At 43.3% G+C, this 20,143-nt stretch overlaps 1 protein-coding gene across 3 annotated transcripts in view; it reads left to right on the forward strand.

Annotated features, from left to right (window-relative positions):
* The window catches only part of LOC124011125 (homeobox protein cut-like 1), a 223,162-nt gene extending 213,194 nt beyond the window's left edge, over positions 1–9,968 (forward strand). For all 3 annotated transcript variants that reach the window (XM_046324186.1, XM_046324202.1, XM_046324194.1), the window contains one exon: positions 6–9,968. In XM_046324186.1, coding sequence (XP_046180142.1) covers positions 6–462 — 457 coding nt within the window. In that variant the 3' untranslated portion in view covers positions 463–9,968. The remainder of the gene's footprint in view (positions 1–5) is intronic.
* Positions 9,969–20,143: the final 10,175 nt, after the last annotated feature.

A 20,143-nucleotide genomic window follows, 5' to 3' on the forward strand; every position in this document is an offset into this window, starting at 1 on the left:
TCCAGGTCTCGTATCCGACGGGAGCTGTTCATTGAGGAAATCCAGCGAGGTGAGTGCGGTGAGGGTGTCTCCCCGTCCACCAGAGCGGGCAAGGCCAGTGAGGGCGAAAGCTGCGACGGCACCGAGTCGGATGGCACGGTGGAGGGCACTCGCCCCGGCCATGAGCACCACCCAGCCTCGGAGGGCGAGTGGGGGTCCGACCACAGGGACGAGGGAACCACCTTGGCCACCGGCAGCACCGCCGCAGGTACCAGCGGCCACCACAAGGGCGGTGCCCTAGACAGCCTGTTCAGCTTCCCCGAGATCAGCCATGTTTCCTCTGTGTCCGTGGCTGCTACCGCCGCTGCCCGCAACCCCCGCGACAACAGCCTGCGCAAGAAGAAAGCCGCCAACCTCAATAATATCATCCACCGTCTGGAGAAGGCCGCAAGTAAAGACGAGCCCCATGAGTGGGAGTTCTAATATGGCCCCCCCTGCTCACGCTACCGGGGAAAGTTCCTATTTTTCTAGAGCCCTAACTGCACAGTCCCAAGGCCAAGCCTGGAGCAGTACTGCCAGAGAAGAACTGGTGTCTTTTACGAGTTTTCATATCAAAGAGGGTTTAGAGATTTTTTTGAGAAGCGAAACGACAGCAACAACCTGATTTTCTTTGTAGATAAAGCACTTAACAGCCCTGCTGGCCAAAGGGCCCCAACTCCACCGGCCAAAGGTGCGAAAGAAACAAAAAACTTGCGCTACTCACAAAGGAGCTTCACTCCACAGGACGAAAGTGTCACGAGAAAAAATTATGTGTTTTATTTGTGTGTGTGTGTGTGTGTGTGTGTGTGTGTGTGTGTGTGTGTGTGTGTGTGTGTGTGTGTGTGTGTGTGTGTGTGTGTGTGTGTGTGTGTGTGTGTGTGTGTGTGTGTGTGTGTGTGTGTGTGTGTGTGTGTGTGTGTTTCCCTTTGAGAGATTTATTCGCCACCTCAAAGTTTTTCTAACCTTTTTCGCTCAGTGAATTCTCACATCTAACAGACTAAATGTTACAATCTTTTCTCTGTTTTCTAAGAGGTTCCTCCTAATAACTCCATTGCAGCTGTTTGGTATCTGTAAGGGTCGTCAAACGGAAAGCCAAGCATTTAAAACATTTCTGTCTGCAGGAGAGAAGGACCATGAAGTGATCCTTTCCCATGCAACCTTCTTCTCTGTGCCCCAAAAGTTGCCATGTAATGGCTTTGGAACTCTTAATATGCTATGGACTCCATTGAGAAAGGAATCAACATTTTATATAATTATTTTTCTCCTCTGAGAAAGAAAAAAAGTATTTAGCAATTTGGTTGCCACTAAGAGATTGCACAGTCGGTCGACTCTAAACAATGCTAGTTTCGATTCCTAAATACTTGGGAAGGATAAAATGATAAGTGAACATACGATGTATCAGTTGTTGAAAGGAATGATGATAAAAGATTCACTTTAATTCACATTTGTTCAACGTACAACATAAAATGCAACAGTTATGTAAGGAAAAATCTGAAAACATTTTGTGGTAGCTGACTTTTAGTGTTCTTTCTCTTGAGTGATCTAGAAACTTTTTGATAAGTAGTGCACATTTCTTTCATAGCTTTAACTGACTTTCGGGGATGCCATTTTGGTGGCACCGGGAGCGTTTGCTTAATACACTCAATTTTAGGCCAAAATCAGGTTTGAGAATTAAGAAAACAAACAAACAAAAAATAATGAAATGTATACAAGTTTAATGGAGAGAAAAATATTTCCGTCTAGATATTTTTTAAAACAAAAAGTTACGAACCTGCTTTTTAACCACAAAAACCACACTATTGAGACCTCAGAACCGGGGCGGGCAGTGGAGCCGATGGCCGCTGTACTTACCAGGCTGGCCCTAGGACGGGGAGGCTTGCGTTTCATTGGGTGAAAAAGCCAGGAGATGCACAGCTCACTTTACTGTATATTCCAAGGTTCAGGCTATTTTACTCTCAACTCTTTACCTATGGTTGTATGTATATATGTACATTGTCAAAACAAAAGACAGAAAAAGAAAGACAAGAAACCCCCGTTCCTGTTGCATGTGGTGCGCTGAGTCGGTGGAAGAGATTGACTCTCCTCTGCTTGTGTATTCCCATACCGACGAGCTACAGGACTGATCTAGTCATGGTCGACCTGTCATACGTCCCTCCTTTAAACCCCTCTGAGAAATATGCTCCACAGGCTGTCATGTTGGTTTGCTCAGAGGTCAAGAGGCCAAATGTACCCGTACTTAGTAGAGATATTTCAAGGTACATTTTTACTTATTTAATAACCAATACCAAACGTTCTATCCAAAGTACTGTTGATGTGACATCCCCCATCCAATTTGGTCGTCTCTGTTTCAAAGTCGAGCTTGATTCTTCCACCAGTCTTAATGCGCTCTCTTCCTTATATGAACAGTTTTATGATCAATTCAGGACTGTTATGTAGCATCTCCATTCTCCACTGGTCTCAACAAGTCCTCTTATCTTCAGCTGAAACTCTTGGCTTGCCTCGTGAATATATCTCAGAGGTTAAGATCACTTGACACGGGTCAATGGAAGAAACAAAGACATTCATTTTATACTCAACCCTCAACCCATCCTCCTCTCCCAGACATGGTAGAACAGTAGAAACCCCTTCGCACACACCGATCACAACCTTCTCCCGCCTCTCCCGTTCCTCCTATGCCACAAGCTCACAGTGCCTGCCCGCCCACTGCCTCTCCCTCTGTGTTTGAGTGTATGAGAGCATACGTACGTGTACGCAAGTAGACGTGTGCTTGTGTGATGTTGTATGCACGTACTGTAGGAAAGGGGTGTAAGGGTGTTAGAGAGGACTAGCTGCCCTGCTCTGCCATACACACCCCTAAGTGTGTATGGCTCTGTGCGTGTTTTATACGTCTTTGATTTGTACATGCCTGCACACAGAGTGCACAACTGCCACCCTTTCTTTCTTCTAAGCTGTTTTCCAATTTATCGCTTACTGCATAGCAGACTCACAAATACAGTAGGTCTCCTTTATTGCCATATATTAACGACTCACAGTAGATTACTTCAACAAAGTTTTTTTTGTTAAATGTTTTTGTTCTACTTATTTATAGGGGCTGTACTTTACATTTTAATGTCTTATTTGATTTTTGTTTTACATTATTATTATTGTTATTATCGTGTGGGACTATAAGGGGTCATGTAAAAAAAAAAAATTAGACTGATAGACTGCCGGCAGTATTGGGTTATACGTACGAGATGTAGTTGTCATACATGTATATTAGTGAAATTTGAATATGTTTTGACAGTGTCATTTATATGGTTTGAACTCAATTGAGAGATGATGTCATTGATAGCATTATGCTGCATTCACCTTTCGTGATGTGTCTGCAGTTTTCTTTTCTTCTTTTTAACTTGTATGTATTTTCCATGAAGATAGATCACCTCAGAAAGCATAATTGAAATCAGGTTGACTCATTCTATTTTGTACATTTTCCGTGAATCACTGAACCCAGCACAGGACAGAAGTTGTGGTGGGGTTCGAGAACCAATAGCATCTGAATGTCTAGAACTGCAGTCCTTTGGCATCACCTCTGAATCTGGCGTTTTATTTCTGAAATGTTCCAGCTTTATTTGAGATTAATAAACTGAGGTACTGATAGGATCGCTATATATGGGCTTAGATCTAGCAAAAGAGTGTGACTGGCATTTCCTGTTTATTGGACCGGGAGGTTTCCTGTCTCTACAACCTAACCAACATGTGGCCCTGCACAAGGCTAGGGATCAGAAAACTGGATTGAACTATAAACTGTGATGCACTTGCTGACATCTAAAACGTTTGTGAAGCTCTTAGTACTACGTACACAGACTATTCAGAAGATGTTTATTTCCACAGTTATTATTTGCTAAATATAGGTTTAGTTCCTTAAAACAAAAACGTATCAAATTACATTTGTATACGTAACAATAACACAAACAGGTGTGTAAAGCACACGCACTACTGACAAACAACCTCTAAAAAGGGCGGAAGGCAAATAAACTGTCACAATTTACCTTAAAAGTTGAATTGCATGCTGTTAAAAATGTTCTATCCTATTCTGACTTTACAGTAAGCTTACTCTTTAAAGACATCACATTATCAACAGAGAAAGAAATTATTGTCAACTTTTCAAATTGTGCACATTTGGAGCACAATATACATTGGACTTAATATATGGCTGTCTGATCCTTGCGTCGTACCCTGGCTCTAGAGTGGGTCCTAAATGCCTACTGTTCAGCTGCCCCTCCTACAGCAAAGCTGGTGGTGATTAGATCACCTCTGGAGGGCAGTGAAGTTAGCACACTGTTCAGAAGCCCTGCGTCCTGGCTGGTTCCAAACTACACTCCCTCAAGTGCCACACTGCCAGTCTGGCCAATTACAGCAGTCCCTATCAGCTGGTCATATTGTTCAACTGAACTTCGAATAAAAGCACAAGTACTGCGACAAGTTTAAAATAATTGTTGTTCCATTTAATGGCTGCAAGTAAAGCTTACATTGATCATACCCAAAAACATTACCTTTCAAAAAAGGAGTTGATGTTTTAGCACTATTAAAGAGACATCTTAGCTTAGCACTTACCGTCTGCGAGTCTTTTCCTCCAGACTATCTTAAGTTCATAGGAGTGCCTTTGCCTTAAAGTGACCGAAGTGTTGATATTGTTTTTAAGGATTGCTTATAAATGAATGCAGTAAACTGGCCTCTTACTCTGAAGTCTTGCTCCCCCATCCCATCGTCATTCTCATGAGACTTTTCATCACTGATCTCCAAGTCTTGTGCAGGCACCACATGGAAACAAGCAATAATTTTGATTTGTCTCCCACATGCTGTGTCCTCAACACAGCTGTTGACGTCTGTAGCAAAGTTGTTTTGTCTGGAAACGCTCCACTGCTGTTGAACAAAAGGGGTCCAGTTCTGTGACTGTCTGCAGACCTGGGCTGGCTCCTCCAGAGGTGATGCCAATACAGACTTGTAGGCCACAGATCTGTAGGAGGTACACAATCAAAAGTCCAAATGCAGATAGTCGGTATGGCTCTCATTAACAATGATGCAGCCTTGAGTGTCTGGTAGAGGCAGTAGTGAAAGGGATTTCATCAACAGTAAGTGAGTCTCCCAGAGGGATTTCATCAACAGTATGTAAGTCTCCCAGAGGAAATTTCATCAACAGTATGTGAGTCTCCCAGAGGGATTTCAGTTTGATATTATTACTAACATGTCAAGTTGTGCGATCATGATGTCAACTGTTCCCAGCTATACCCTGTTAGTACAGGCCACAATAGCGATAGCTGACAGGCAGTGCTTTTTGACTTGGAGTTACATTTCTGTGGATTTGTTTTTATTTTTCTATTTCTCATTTGATGCTAATGCAAGATTTGAACACGAGTTCTCTCACTTTTTCTCCCCAAATCATGTTCTGCCGTCAGCCATTTTGGAACATTGCATGTAGTTTTGCCCTTTGGCCCAGAGGGAAAGGTTTTTGATCATTAACTTGTATTTGATTTTATCCCTATTAATTCATAGATCAATGTGTTTTGGATTATTTTTTAATCGTACTCTTTTAAAGGGGGGTTGTGCACTCTGAGCTAATGGAAGTCATTCTGTGGTGGAATTAGTTTTGAACTTTTCCCTATTTTCAAACCGTCTGAACGTCATTGCTTCTTGTTAATGTGTACCACACCTCTTTTTCCTCATGCTATAGGTTAGGTTCACATGACATTGCTTTGTCAGACTCTCCTTCCCGAACAAGAGATTGCACCCTTAGTATTCAAGAACACGATTCTCCTTGAGGCCACAGTCATGGAAATCATGCTGACTAGAACGGCACAGAACATAGACAAGGACAGATATCACACACCAATACATGAACAATACAATTGAAAGAGGACCAAATCAGGCTTGATTACCTTTCCGAGTTATTGTCAAGCACATGTTCATATAGACATAAAGAACAGGCTATGTTTATCAGTCGCAGTTAATACAGTGTTTATGTTGTAGGCACTGGGTGTCCAAGAACTAGAGGTCGGTCCTCTTTTCTCCCTCTTTTCTCCCTCTTTTCATGTGTATACTTCTGTTATTGACAGGGAAAGGTTTTCTTAAAGTGTTGGTTAGATTTGTAGACACAGAGTTGTCTGTAGCTTTCTGAATGAACGGGTAAGATTCTGAGTATCATGAAGAATTAGGGGACTGGATTTGACAGTGGAACCCTGGAGGAAGCACCCAAAGCAACACTGGTTTATACAAAGGGCATTTTGCATGTGTTTGTTCAGTTTCTTTGTGCTACAGTTCCCTTCTGTGTTTTCATGTTCTTTTTCTGTTGTTAAGAAAAACATTGGTTGTTACATTGTTGCAGAAACCATATGATTATTTTGGATGAATTTCAGGAATTTGCCCTTTGCAAATATTTTTCTATAGAACTAAAGTAGATTGCTATCAATATTATATACACTGTCATATAAAGTTGTACAGATATATATCCTTATAGCAAGTTGTTAAGAATTACTATGGGTTTGTTTTTTGTTATTACTGTCAAAGTATTGGTAGTTCTTTCTCTATAGGGTTGATGTGTCCATAGCTTAGTTTTTTCCCCCATATCAGGACTATGAAAACCTCACACTGTAAGATCGACTTCAAGGACCGTTGCATACGTATTAGCATTAGCCAGAGCTAATCTCATGGTGTTTGTGTATCATGGATTCACATTTCTCTTATGACCCTCCAATTATTTCATAACCTTATGTTATTTGTGAGACAAACATTAACCCAGTAAACATGAAGACCAATGCCTTGATTCTCATTGAAGCATATACATAACAGAACCATATGTCATTGCACATCACTAGCCCCAATCTATACTTGCTTTTATTTATAGTATATACACTCCTTAGGCTTTGTTAGATTCTCCTTATTCAATGTCAACAGACACTGGTAGTGACAAAAGGTTTTTGACGATGTTTGCTAAAAGTGTGATGAAATCTGGAATGATTTGCTTTTGATTTGCCTTCCCGTTTTAAGATGAGATTTGATTTGAACATTAATGCATTTATTTTTTGCTCATCTTTTTGCTTGTGTTAAGTCTCAGAAGTCAGCCAGGGACAGTAGTCTTGTGATTGTGAGAAGAGTCAGAAGTCGAAATGTTAATAGAGTTGTGATGCCAGTGACATTGGAAATGGAGACTAAAATAGTGGTCAACAATGGCGGCATTAATAATGTCATATTCAATCTGAATTTGGATTGTCTAAGTGTGGTCACACATTACTTTATGCATTACTGATTGACTGCTGATTGACATTTTGCATCCAACACTCAGTGGTAGTTTGCATATAAGTTACGATGAAAAACGATATAATAAATGTTGACATCGATTAACGGTTGGTTGTGTTACAGTAGTTTTGGGCTTTTGTCGGCAAACTCCAAATGGACAACTAATTTTGCTCCCTTTAGAGTGACATCCAATATTGTGTTTTTTGAAAGCTGTGTTTTTAGAGCTTTAGTGAAGGAAGCATGATAGAACTACATCACCCACAGTCCTTTGCTGCTACCTTGTTTTCTTTCTATTCATATGAGAGGATGTTGTGGTGGCGGACGTATAAGCTGAGTGTCTATGGAGTTCCCTCCCTCAGTTCAGCTCTATGTCTCCATACTCACATTGACATGCTCCCAAGGCCTCAACTGACTGTATTAATTTATAACTGGACAAATCCCTGCTGAAGTCATCAAATTGGTTTGTGTCCAGTTCACCTTTGTTTGGCCATGTGCTATATCTAAGTCTAAGATCGTTGTTTCATGTTGACGTATAATCCGATTCTCATTGACTATAGCCTTGTTCACATTGGAAGTTGACTCAAATTACATTTATTTTGCATATCCGATTCGAATGTGGTCTTTTTCCTGCAGTCTCAACAGCCAAAAAGTACATGGAATCAAATATTTCAATCCACATTTCAAACCGCCTTTGAAGTCTCACACAAATATGATTCCTGGCCATGCAACTTGTGTCTGAACAGTCAAATCTGATTTATTCGCCCTCAAATGTTTTTTAAGACTGTTATTTGGCATATCTTGTTGCTTGCTAGCTAGTTCCAGTTTGACAAGAACATGTGGTTGCAAAATAGCTTGTTCATTGTTAGTGAATCTGCTAGAAAGCTAAATAGCTACCTAGCTAAGTGACTAAAAGTTGGATCATCTTATCCTTTGAGGCTTTATAAGTGTTCTTACACAATGATTTTGAACATTCAAAGCAACTTGAAGGTTGTCACCTTAGCCTGCTACATTACTTCTGAGTGATAGGCAGCAGGAGCACCGCCACCAATTAGCCTACACCACAGTGCACGCCCGTCATTACTAGCGTAGCCATGTCAGCAAATGACTGCTGTCTGAATACACATTTCCAATTTGGTCACTTGTAACTTGCTGTTTGGACAGTCGGTATTCCAAAATGGATTTGAAAAACAAAACTGATTTGAGTTTTAAGGCCTGCAGTCTGAACAAGGCTTAATTATGTTAAGAACAAAGCTAGCTATTACTCGCCAATGGTTTTTTGCCCCTCCCCTTTACTACTACCCTACCAGGTTTATAAGCAACCTTCCTTAAAGGTCTATTTTTCAGCTGATAATTTTAAAACTAGGACACTACTTTTATCAAGCATGGAAAGAAGTCTGAGTGTATGAGTTAGGTGTTGGATGGTGTCAATTTGGCCAACTCTCAACCTTCACAGTGCCAGAGGTCTCCAACTTTCTGATGTTTGGTCAGGCAGCCATCTCACTATCAGTTTATCTACTGTAATGTCAAGTTGCTGTGTCAGTAGACTTTCAATTCCGTGTATATACTCTCTGATTACACATAGGTCACGTTGTTGGTCAAATGTCGTTCAATTACAGAACTTGAGAATGCCTGTTTCAATAGACACTGTAGATTTTCTGAGATAATTGAGGCTAACATGTTTTAGTCTTTTTGCTTTGTAAATGGGTGAAAGAAGATCAAGATTTTATACCAAATATTGTTTCATTCTTTTTCCACTGCTAAGGAGACCTTTTAGTACCTTGAATGAAAGGTTTATTGCTTAGCTCTTGTTTTGGCAAATGCGAGTGTTATTGGAGATGTACAGATATCGCTTCCATAGAAATTGATTTGTGCAATTTAATTTCTTATGAAGGTTATGTGATTTGTTTCTTTAAACCAAACTTCACATTGAAGTTAGTTACCATAATCTTACAAAATAAAAAAAATCCCTTCAACCAAAAAAGTGTAATTCTCAACGAAGAGTTGGTACTTCCAACTGAAGAGTTTCAGCGCAATTCACTTTTCCTCCAACACTTCACTTATGAATAATAGCTTGACGTGGGGCAAAACATTTTGGCATTCATATGACATGGCGTGTGTGTGGAGTGTTGAGCAGCTCCTATGCAGTTATGGGAGGCAGTTTCCTTATTCCTTTTAGTTTGTGTCCTCTTTTTTTACTGACTGCTTTTGAAGTGAGGAACCCTCCCACCATCTCAGCTGGTCTAATTTGGTCTCTCAAAGCTCAGGTGGAAACTACTTTTAGCAGAGTCCTTGTGTCACTGTCACTGGCAAAAACAGTTCTCCCCTTCATCTTCAGTCCAGAGAGAGGTGTAGTTAGTTGCTGTCGGCTGATTTATTTTTCTATGAAGCAATTCTAGGCCTCATGATCGGCAATGAAAGGTTGACTCCACCTTCACAGGAGAAAAATAATCTTCTTCCAGTTTCAGTTTGTTCTCTCGTTTGGTTCCTTTTTTACTTGGTCATTTAAGTCATGTAGTCTGTTCCCAGCACTGTAAGACAGTCCCTATACAATATGGAGAAGCAATATCACTGTATGAAACTCACAATGTATTATTGTTATTATTATTGTTATTATTATTATTATTCACTAGCACCCTAGGTGTGATAATTGAAGTAAATATCTTTTATACAAACACAAAGTTGGGTGGTGTATTTTTTTGCATGTTATTGAAAGGTATAAACATTTGCAATGTATGTAATGCCATGTGAGGGGTTTGACTGAAGTGGCCTAAGGTGTTTGCGAATAGTCTACTTGGCATCTTCGCAGTCCTAAAAACACCACAGCTTTACACCCTTGAAACTACACTCTCAATATAACTGACCGTTACCTCAGCCTATTACACAGCACACGTTACTGAGTACGGTATGTTGCCCATAGGTCACTAATGGTGCATATTCCTTAAATTGTAACTAAAACACCTGTTTTCCAATAACATACGGTTTCCTAGGAAGTAGTATCTGTGATGTGCTTAATGAGCCTTGGTGACCCTTGACCTCTTCCGCCTCTCCTGGTCCTGTGGGTCTCTAGATGACAGGAGATGGTCATGACGGGCTCCATAGACAGGACGTGGTCATGCTGGATTATTTATAGAGCCTCTTTTGAAGACCCTTCAACTATAGCTAGCACTTTCCATCAATCTATAAAATTATAGCAGTACTCTTGTCCTAGTAGGTCTACTTTAAGTCGCTATGGATAAGAGTGCCTGCAAAATTACTAAAAGTTAAATGTGTCCCACTCACAACTTCCATTGTTAAGTCACATAGGAGGTACAAACTAAACCAGTATCAATATGTTAGTAATCTTTTAGTTAATACATGTTTGTTTGTTTGCATAACTTGGTCCAATAACCTCCAGCACTGCTGCAGCTGTATGGATTCCCATCCTTGGTGGGGCTAACAAAAACTTTACTGGGGGGATGCATGCCAGGAAAGCCACTACACAACACTAAACAATACATTAATTGCACTATAATGGTGACAAACGGTGCCCACAAACTGTTAGGGCCTATATAAAGGTGTCCCAATAGTAGTCCCAACACTTTACCACTACTACACCTGGCTATCAGCGGAGCCTTGTCTGGCAGCGAAACAATTCATTCAGCCTCATTTACTTCCTTAAAAAAAGTAATAGCTGATATTGCTGCGTTGCCTAAACAAATGTGGTTTCTACTGACAATTGAGATGTGCAAACTATGGCATAAGGGGAAGACAAGCGGTAATTTAAGACATTTTTGGACTCACCTTGTTGTGCTGTGCTCACTTGGACAGGAAGGTGTCCTTGGGCACATTTTGTCGAACTTTGTCATCAAATTCTGGCATTCTCTGGATTTACGGTACTTTCAAGACAACTGGGAACATGGAAAAAAAACAAGGCTGAGTCATGATGAGGTCAGTGAACTTCAGGTCGGAGCTCTAGAAAGAGGCCTGAGTTCCCAACTTGCAATTCCAAGTTGGATGACCGTTCAAAATGTATTTTCCCAGTTGGAGCTAGTTTTTTCCTGAGTTCCCAGTTGTTTTGAACTCGCTGAAGTCAGATTTCACAGTTGTGAGTTAACAGTTGTTTTGAGTGGGGCAGAAATCATGCTGGATTGACAGCATGGCCAATGTTGAATGTTTATCATTTTAAGCTTGGAAAAGAGACCCTTAAACCAGGAATTGGGACCACACACCCACTCCACTGAATAGCAGGCTAGTGATTGCTTGGGAATGCTTGCAGTTAGCCACTGAGTTTGTGATTTCCAACTTGTTGTGTATGTCCAATGGTCGATGAGCAAGGATACGTTTTATCAATGTCTCTTCATTATTTCTGTTCATATGACAAGGATTTACCAATATTTGCCAGTAGATGATGAAAGCTACTGTAGATATAATGTGATTTGATGTCATTTTATCTGTAGCCATTGACCTTGAGCCTTCTTCGATGGGCACTTCTAATGTAACTCTATGCCAGCACCCAAGGGGCTTGAATTTTCAAGCTCTACCCTTAGAGTTGGCAGTGATGTTGTGTCCCCCATGAGTGACAATCACGGCATAACTAGAGAACTTTACCAACCCCTTCGCTCTGTATTTTCCGCTGGCTGCCTCACCACCACAGAAAGCACTGAGCTAGACATTTTGGAGCTGCCTTACTCAAGAAAGCAAAAATGAAACCATGTTTGTATGAAGGCTTTATTAATGTAATTCATTCAGTTATTTTTATTACATTGTTTCCAAACTGATATGTGACAAATATTACTGCCAAAAGTATTAATGCCAGGCAACCTGCCCTGCCACAGACAGATCTGGTTTCCTCCTCATGGATGGAGGAGACCTCTGATTTCCGTGCTGTGAATGGTCCTCTGCGTGGGACTAGGCTGTGCAACATCAGGACTCTAGGGTTACACCGCTATCAGAGAGAGCCTTCAGCAATTCTAGTACACCCCATCCATCATTACAGACACACAACTTCCCTGGCTGCACCTACCGTCTCCCTCGGTACTGTACACAGATCTGGGATCAACTACTTCAAATCTGTCTCGAAGGACCATGCCGAGTGCCACTTTGAAAGGGTGCTCTCCGTAAAAGGTGTTGGTTTTGTCCATGCTCAATACAGACCTATTGTTTGGAGGGAAAACTGTCCTCCAAAGGTTTATGTCCTACCACACACGTTCAAAACGGTTTGGTGGTGTCTATTTTTTCCTCTACAAAGAAACAGTTGTGTTTCATTGTACTGAATTTAACTGTATAAAGTAGGCTATAGAAGCTATCATAATAACATGGATTTGGTCACTGGGAATCATTGGGTTAATTGAAAGGCAACAGGAAGTAAAAGCATTAATGTCACCCACCACTATTAAATACAATATATAAGGGAAGGCTGAGGTGGAGCTGGCTTGATCTTTCAATATGCAGCTAGCAGAGAGCACTGTAGTCCCATTTCATGATTCTTCTCATGCTTACATAGTTCTAAGATGCATACACTTAAACTTCTAGAGCAGAGGTATTCAACTCTTACCCTACTGTATGAGATTCGGCGCCTGCTGGTTTCCTGTTCTACTTGATAATTAATTGCACACACCTGGTGTCCCAGTTCTAAAAATAAATAAAAACAGTGGGACTGGCTTTGATATCCAGAGTTGAGTTTTAGGGTTCTAGAGCCAAAATACAACAATGTAACTCTTCAAAGGTGCTCCTGTTTAATACTGATCTTTTGAGGCTGTATATATTGTAATATCTTCCCATGGTTATTTGTCCAAATTGGCTCTGTTTTGTTTGAATGAATCCTGAACATATTTACATTAGCATTAACAAAAAATTGAATCTCCCCCAGTTTTCCCATAAGAGGTAAAAATAGCAGCTTCCCTCATCTTGGCCACGTTTGGTCCCCAGCCAAATACAGACAAAAAAATCCAACCTTCTGTTGAGCTTCTGCACGACATTGATTCAATTATTACATCGATATTAATCCCTCTTGAATACATTTGAGAATATCACTCAGATGTGATTGCTTGTGCTGTGTGGAACATCTCATGTCTGCATTACAATCACACATGTTTGAAACTTCTTTCATTCTTCTTCATTCTTCTTTCATTCTGTGACCTGTCATGTCTTTCTCTCCAATGCTGTTGCACTATTTATCTGAGGTGCAGATTTTGGTTTCTTATGTTCAAAGAGTTCCAATTCAATTCCAACATGACAATCATTTTCTATTCTGTTTGTTGCACCAGGGTTTTTCTGAGGTGGATATACGGTGTAATGTAATGATGTTCAAATTCTTCAAAATGAATTATAACATGACAATCCTCTTCTTTTCTGTTGCCAAGATTCATAGCGTCACCTCTGCTTCCCAGAATACACACATTTGGTCACAGCACGCCCTGTTGACGCATACTTTGTAATGTCCATGAGAACAGTACAATGTGAAAATGAGAACTCACCAATGACGTCTATAGAACACACTACCCTGATTCCTCATCAAGACAGGTGGGCTACGGCCATATCGTGTGAGAAGGGCCACACAATCAACTTCATTCCCTTGACGGTGTTGTAGCCATGTCTGAACAAACAATGATGGGTGGTGTGTGAAGATGGGGCGGCACAATGTCAGGCCTCAGTGTATGTTGTTGACTTGTTTGTGACTTCACCAACAGCAGCCCTCTCCCCTCATATACACACAGAAATCAGTTGAATGCACTGACTGTAAGCCACTTCAGATAAGTGTCTGCTAAATGACCTACCGGTACATGTAAATGTAAAAATGAACAATTGTAAAGCACTGGGTATTATTATTGGCCTTATTTTAGGGACTGCATTAGAATAATACCCAGCAGGCTTTGCAAGTGTATATTTTTACATTAACTATTTCATTGTGGTCATTTAGCAGCTGTCTTATCATTCTTCTGATACCAATGCAGAAAAGTACTTTGAAAATACAAATTACAGCTGTCAAAAGTATATTATTACAAAATTCAGGCCAATGAAATGCAAATTACAAAATACTCCAAATTAATTTAAATATGTATTTCAAATACATGTAACAGTAATACTGCACATCTCTCCACAGAATCAAGCTGTGCCAGCTTTGAGGATAATACAGTGCCACCGACGCGGCTCTCCTTCTCTGTGGCCGACTATGTCAGGTAGACATTTAAACATGTTAACCCTTGCAAGGCTGCCGGCCCAGACGGCATCCCTAACCGCGTCCTCAGAGCATGGGCAGACCAGCTGGCTGGAGTGTTTACGGACATATTCAATCTCTCCCTATCCCAGTCTGCTGTCCCCACATTCTTCTAGATGACCACCATTGTTCCTGTACCCAAGAATGCAAAGGCAACTGAACTAAATGACTATCGGCCCGTAGCACTCACTTCTGTCATCATGAAGTGCTTTGAGAAACTAGTCAAGGATCATATCACCTCCACCTTACCTGTCACCATATACCCACTTCAATTTGCTTACTCCCCCCAATAGGGTCCACAGACGATGCAATCGCCATCATACTGCACACTGCCCTATCCCATCTGGACAAGAGAAATACCTATGTAAGAATGCTGTTCATTGACTAGCTCAGCATTCAACACCATAGTATCCTCCAAGCTCATCATTAAGTTTGAGGCCCTGGGTCTCAACCTCGTCCTGTGCATTTGGGTCCTGGACTTCCTGACGGGCCGCCCAACATCTCCACTTCGCTGATCCTCAACACTGGGGCCCCACATTGGTGCGTGCTCAGCCCCCTCCTGTACTCTCTGTTCACCCATGACTGCGTGGCCATGCACGCTTCCAACTCAATCATCAAGTTTGCAGACGACACAACCATAGTAGGCTTGATTACCAACGACGACGAGACAGCCTACAGGGTGGAGGTGAGGGCTCTCGGAGTGTGGTGTCAGGAAAACAACCTCTCACTCAACGTCAACGAAACAAAAGAATGATCGTGGACTTCAGGAAACAGCAGAGGGAGCACCCCCCTATCCACATCGACGGGACAGCAGTGGGGAAGGTGGAAAGTTTTAAGTTCCTCTCTGTACACATCACGAACAAACTGAAATTGTCCACCCACACAGACAGTGTGGTGAAGAAGGCACAACAGCGCCTCTTCAACCTCAGGAGGCTGAAGAAATGTGGCTTGTCACCTAAAACCCTTACAAACTTTTACATAGGCACAATTGAAAGCATCCTGTCGGGCTGTATCACCGCCTTGTACGGCAACTGCACCACCCACAACCGCAGGGCTCTCCAGAGGGTGGTGCGGTCTGCACAACGCATCACTCAGGGAAAACTACCTGCCCTCCAGGACACCTACAGCACTCAATGTCACAGGAAGGCCAAAAAGATAATCAAGGTCAACAATCACCTGAGCCACTGCCTGTTCACCCCGCTACCATCCAGAAGGGGAGGTCAGTACATGTGCATCAAAGCTGGGACAGAGAGACGAGCTGTTTTTCAATATCAAGGCCACCAGACTGTTAAATAGCCATCACCAACACAGAGAGGCTGCTGCCTTCATACAGATTTGAAATCATTGGCCACTTTAATAAATGGATCACGAGTCACTTTAATAATGTCACTTTAATAATGTTTACATATCTTGCATTACTCATCTCATATGTATATACTGTATTTTATACCATCTATTGCATCTTGCCTATGCTACTCTCTGTCATTGCTCATCCATATATTTATATGTATATATTCTTATTCCATTCATTTACTTAGATTTGTGTGTATTAGGTAGCTGTTGTGGAATTGTTAGAATACTTGTTAGATATTGCTGCACTGTCGGAATTTGAAGCACAAGCATTTCGCTACACTCGCAATAACATCTGCTAGTCTGTCACGTTCTGACCATAGTTCTTTTATTATGCCTCTGTTTTAATATGGTCAGGGCGTGAGTTGGGTGGGTTGTCTATGCTCCTTTTTCTATGTTTTGAGATTTCTGTGTTTGGCCTGGTATGGTTCTCAGAGGCAGCTGTTTATCGTTGTCCCTGATTGAGAACCATATTTAGGTAGCCTGGTTTGAGTTGTGGGTGATTATTTTCCGTGTCAGTGTTTACCACACAGGACTGTTTCGTTTGTTTTGTGTTTTTGTAGTGTTCAGTTTATCTTATTAAAATGGACACTTACCACGCTGAAAATTGGTCCGACCTCTCAGACTCCTCATCAGAGGAAGACGACGAACGTTACAGAATCACCCACCACCAAAGGACCAAGCAGCGTGGTAACGGGCAGCGGCCGAAAGCTCAGGACTCCTGGACATGGGAGGAGATTCTGGACGGAAAGGGACCTTGGGCACAGGCTGGAGAATATCGCCGCCCCAAGGCTGAGCTGGAGGCAGCGAAAGCCGAGAGGCGGTGGTATGAGGCAGCGTGGCTGGGATCCCGAGAGGCAGCCCCAAAAAATGTCTTGGGGGGGGGGGGGGGGGGGGGCGAAGTCAGGTAGGAGACCTGCGCCAACTCCCCGTTCTTACCGTGGAGAGAGAGGGACCGGGCAGGCACCGTGTTATGATGTGAGGCACATGGTGTAGCCCGGTGCGATACATAGCAGTGCCTTGTATCGGCCGGGCTAGAGTGGGCATCGAGCAAGGTGCCATGAAGCCGGCTCAGCGCATCTGGTCTCCCGTGCGTCTCCTCGCACGGGGTACATGGCACCAGCCTTACGCATGGTTCCCCAGTTCGCCAGCACAGCCCAGTGTGGGCTATTCCACCTCGCCACACTGGCCTGGCTACGGGGAGCATTCAACCAGGTAAGGTTGGGCAGGCTCAGTGTTCGAGAGCTCCAGCGCGCCTTCACGGTCCAGTCTATCCGATGCCATCTCCACGCACCAGCCCTCCGGTGGCAGCCCCCCGCACCAGGCTGTCTCTCTGTCTCCTTCCTACAGGTGCTCCCGCCTGCTCAGCGCTGTCAGAGTCTTCCTCCTGCCCAGCGCTGCCGGAGTCGCCCGTCTGTCCTGAGCTGCCGGAGTCGCCCGTCTGTCCTGAGCTGCCGGAGTCGCCCGTCTGTCCTGAGCTGCCGGAGCCGCCCGTCTGTCCTGAGCTGCCGGAGCCGCCCGTCTGTCCTGAGCTGCCGGAGCCGCCCGTCTGTCCTGAGCTGCCGGAGCCGCCCGTCTGTCCTGAGCTGCCGGAGCCGCCCGTCTGTCCTGAGCTGCCGGAGCCGCCCGTCTGTCCTGAGCTGCCGGAGCCGCCCGTCTGTCCTGAGCTGCCGGAACCGCCCGCCTGTCCTGAGCTGCCGGAGCCGCCCGTCTGTCCTGAGCTGCCGGAGCCGCCCGCCTGTCCTGAGCTGCCGGAGCCGCCCGTCTGTCCTGAGCTGCCGGAGCCGCCCGTCTGTCCTGAGCTGCCGGAGCCGCCCGTCTGTCCTGAGCTGCCGGAGCCGCCCGTCTGTCCTGGGCTGCCGGAATCTCCCATCCATTCGGGACCCATGGCTTGGCTCCCGAGTCCGAGGTCAGTGGCGAGGTCACTGCGTTAAAGAGGCCATGAAGGCGGGTAAAGAGGCGGAGAAGGACTATGGTGGAGTGGGGTCCACGTCCCACGCCAGAGCCGCCACCGCGGACAGTCACCCACCCAGACCCTCCCCTTTTGGTTTAGGTTTTGCGGCCGGAGTCCGCACCTTTGGGGGGGGGGTACTGTCACGTTCTGACCTTAGTTCTTTTATTATGTCTCTGTTTTAGTATGGTCAGGGCGTGAGTTGGGTGGGTTGTCTATGTTCCTTTTTCTATGTTTTGGGATTTCTGTGTTTGGCCTGGTATGGTTCACAATCAGAGGCAGCCGTTTATCGTTGTCCCTGATTGAGAACCATATTTAGGTAGCCTGGTTTCACTTTTGAGTTGTGGGTGATTATTTTCCGTGTCAGTGTTTGTTACCACACAGGACTGTTTTTTTGTTTCACTTTGTTATTTTGTATTTGTGTAATGTTCAGTTTGTCTTATTAAAATGGACATTTACCAAGCTGCAAATTGGTCCGACCTCAGACTCCTCATCAGAGGAAGACGACGAACGTTACATAGCCATGTGTAAGTGACCAATACAATTTGATTTGATTTGTCTCCATGCCCGTAAGCTCTTTTTTTCTGCCTTTCACCATGCATCCTCTAATTGGATCATGATTGTTTTTTTACAGAGCCTGTTAGCTGGTCTCTTTGCCACATGCCAGATGTCTGACTGACCTCCATCTTGGTGTGTGCACACATGGGCAAAGCAACACAAAGGGTTAATGGTACCTAGCCCTAGTGTGCCATATTGATCTCACAGGCAGGCCACATAATAACAGAGGCATGCACATGCACGTGCGCTGTTGCTGTGCGTGCGTGCCTCTGTACTGAACCTTTGCATGTGGTGTTCCTGTGCCCATAAGTGGAGACAGCTTGGTGTAATTTTTCTGCCCAACTGGCAAAGCATGTTTGATGCTGATAACATGGCTGACATTGGGGGGCCAAGCCGTTCTATGATTTGGATCTCATAAACTGCTGAGTGACTTGTTCTACATGGAGCTTTTTACAAAACATGTTGGTGCTCTATAAAAATAGAGAAGTTGAAGGTTTCATGTAGCTACATAGCAAACACCCACTGCAGTCTTAATACCAAGAGAGAAGAATCCATGTATTCTGATGGGTTTCTTCTCTTATCTTTTACTACAGTGCTGTGTATGTTTGTTTGTTAGAAACTAAGTGAGGGGACGGATACATTAGACTTGATCTACTGCTTTGGGGTAAACTCAATATATGGTGAGTTGATTGAGTTCAGATGCTGTCGATGATTCCAAGGGGTAGATTGGGCATTGTTGAGATTGCGCTGAGATGGGGTTCTGCATCATGTGGAGCGTTTCACCCGCCTGGGCGAATGTCCCGCTGCGTTTGAGGCAGGGGGAGATCTCAGCCAGTCAACATCAGTCTGGGATCTTAAGCATAAAAACTTTTCTGTCAGCCATACTTGCCATAATCATGCTCCACAGTATAGAACAGTTAACAAAACATGACTGGAGGCTACCTGCCTTGTCAGACCCTCCACAGTCCACATTCCAGTTAGGTTCACAATCACATCAAATGCTCAAGTCAGATCAAGTGCTCCTTCATTATCCAATAAAGTGGAAATTAATTTGGCTGCTGGTTCTCATTCAAATAGACCAAATTGATCTCTGCAATCGATTGTCTTTAAATTAATTATTTGTTTTGAATAACACATGATCTTAGCAGAGATCATTGCTCTAAATCCCAATAGTCTACCCTGTATCCTGCAGTTTTGTGGGTTTCCATTCCTTGAGTAATATATGATATGATTTGTTCTGCCTTGCATGGATAAAAATAGCTAGTGGAATCGATGTCACTGCTGACTGAGCATTGCTGTTGGATGTCAAATGAATATCCACCCTGTTACTGAGATCTCTGAGGTCAATATATTACTCTGTGGAGAGCTCAGAGCACACAAGCCCGTGCTCAACTGTGTAGAAGAGTCCAAAGCTCACGGAAGTCACTGTGAGAGACTTTAGTGAAGGAGCATCCTTCACTAAAGGAATGACCTGCTGCTCTACCCTACCCTCTACACCCCTTCACATTACTCACGGGATGAGATGCTGTTTATCCAACGGTGAGATGGCATGCTTCCCTAGCCAGCTGATCCCCTGTGTGTGTGCTTTCTTTCACATGATATTACTTAGTCATGCCAATACTGTTTTTATACTACGTTGATTGAACATACAAATAGAGAATATAATAGAGTTAATGACTTGTGAATTAACAGTGTTTCATGGAAGACCAGAGTAGTCTACCACTATGTTTACCGAAACTTGTAAAGAAGGCTATTAGCTCTGTCTTATAGGCTACACATGTGCTTAACTAACCTAAGGA

This window comes from Oncorhynchus gorbuscha, linkage group LG02, assembly GCF_021184085.1.
Source record: "Oncorhynchus gorbuscha isolate QuinsamMale2020 ecotype Even-year linkage group LG02, OgorEven_v1.0, whole genome shotgun sequence".
In the NCBI taxonomy this organism is placed as follows: Eukaryota; Metazoa; Chordata; class Actinopteri; order Salmoniformes; family Salmonidae; genus Oncorhynchus; species Oncorhynchus gorbuscha.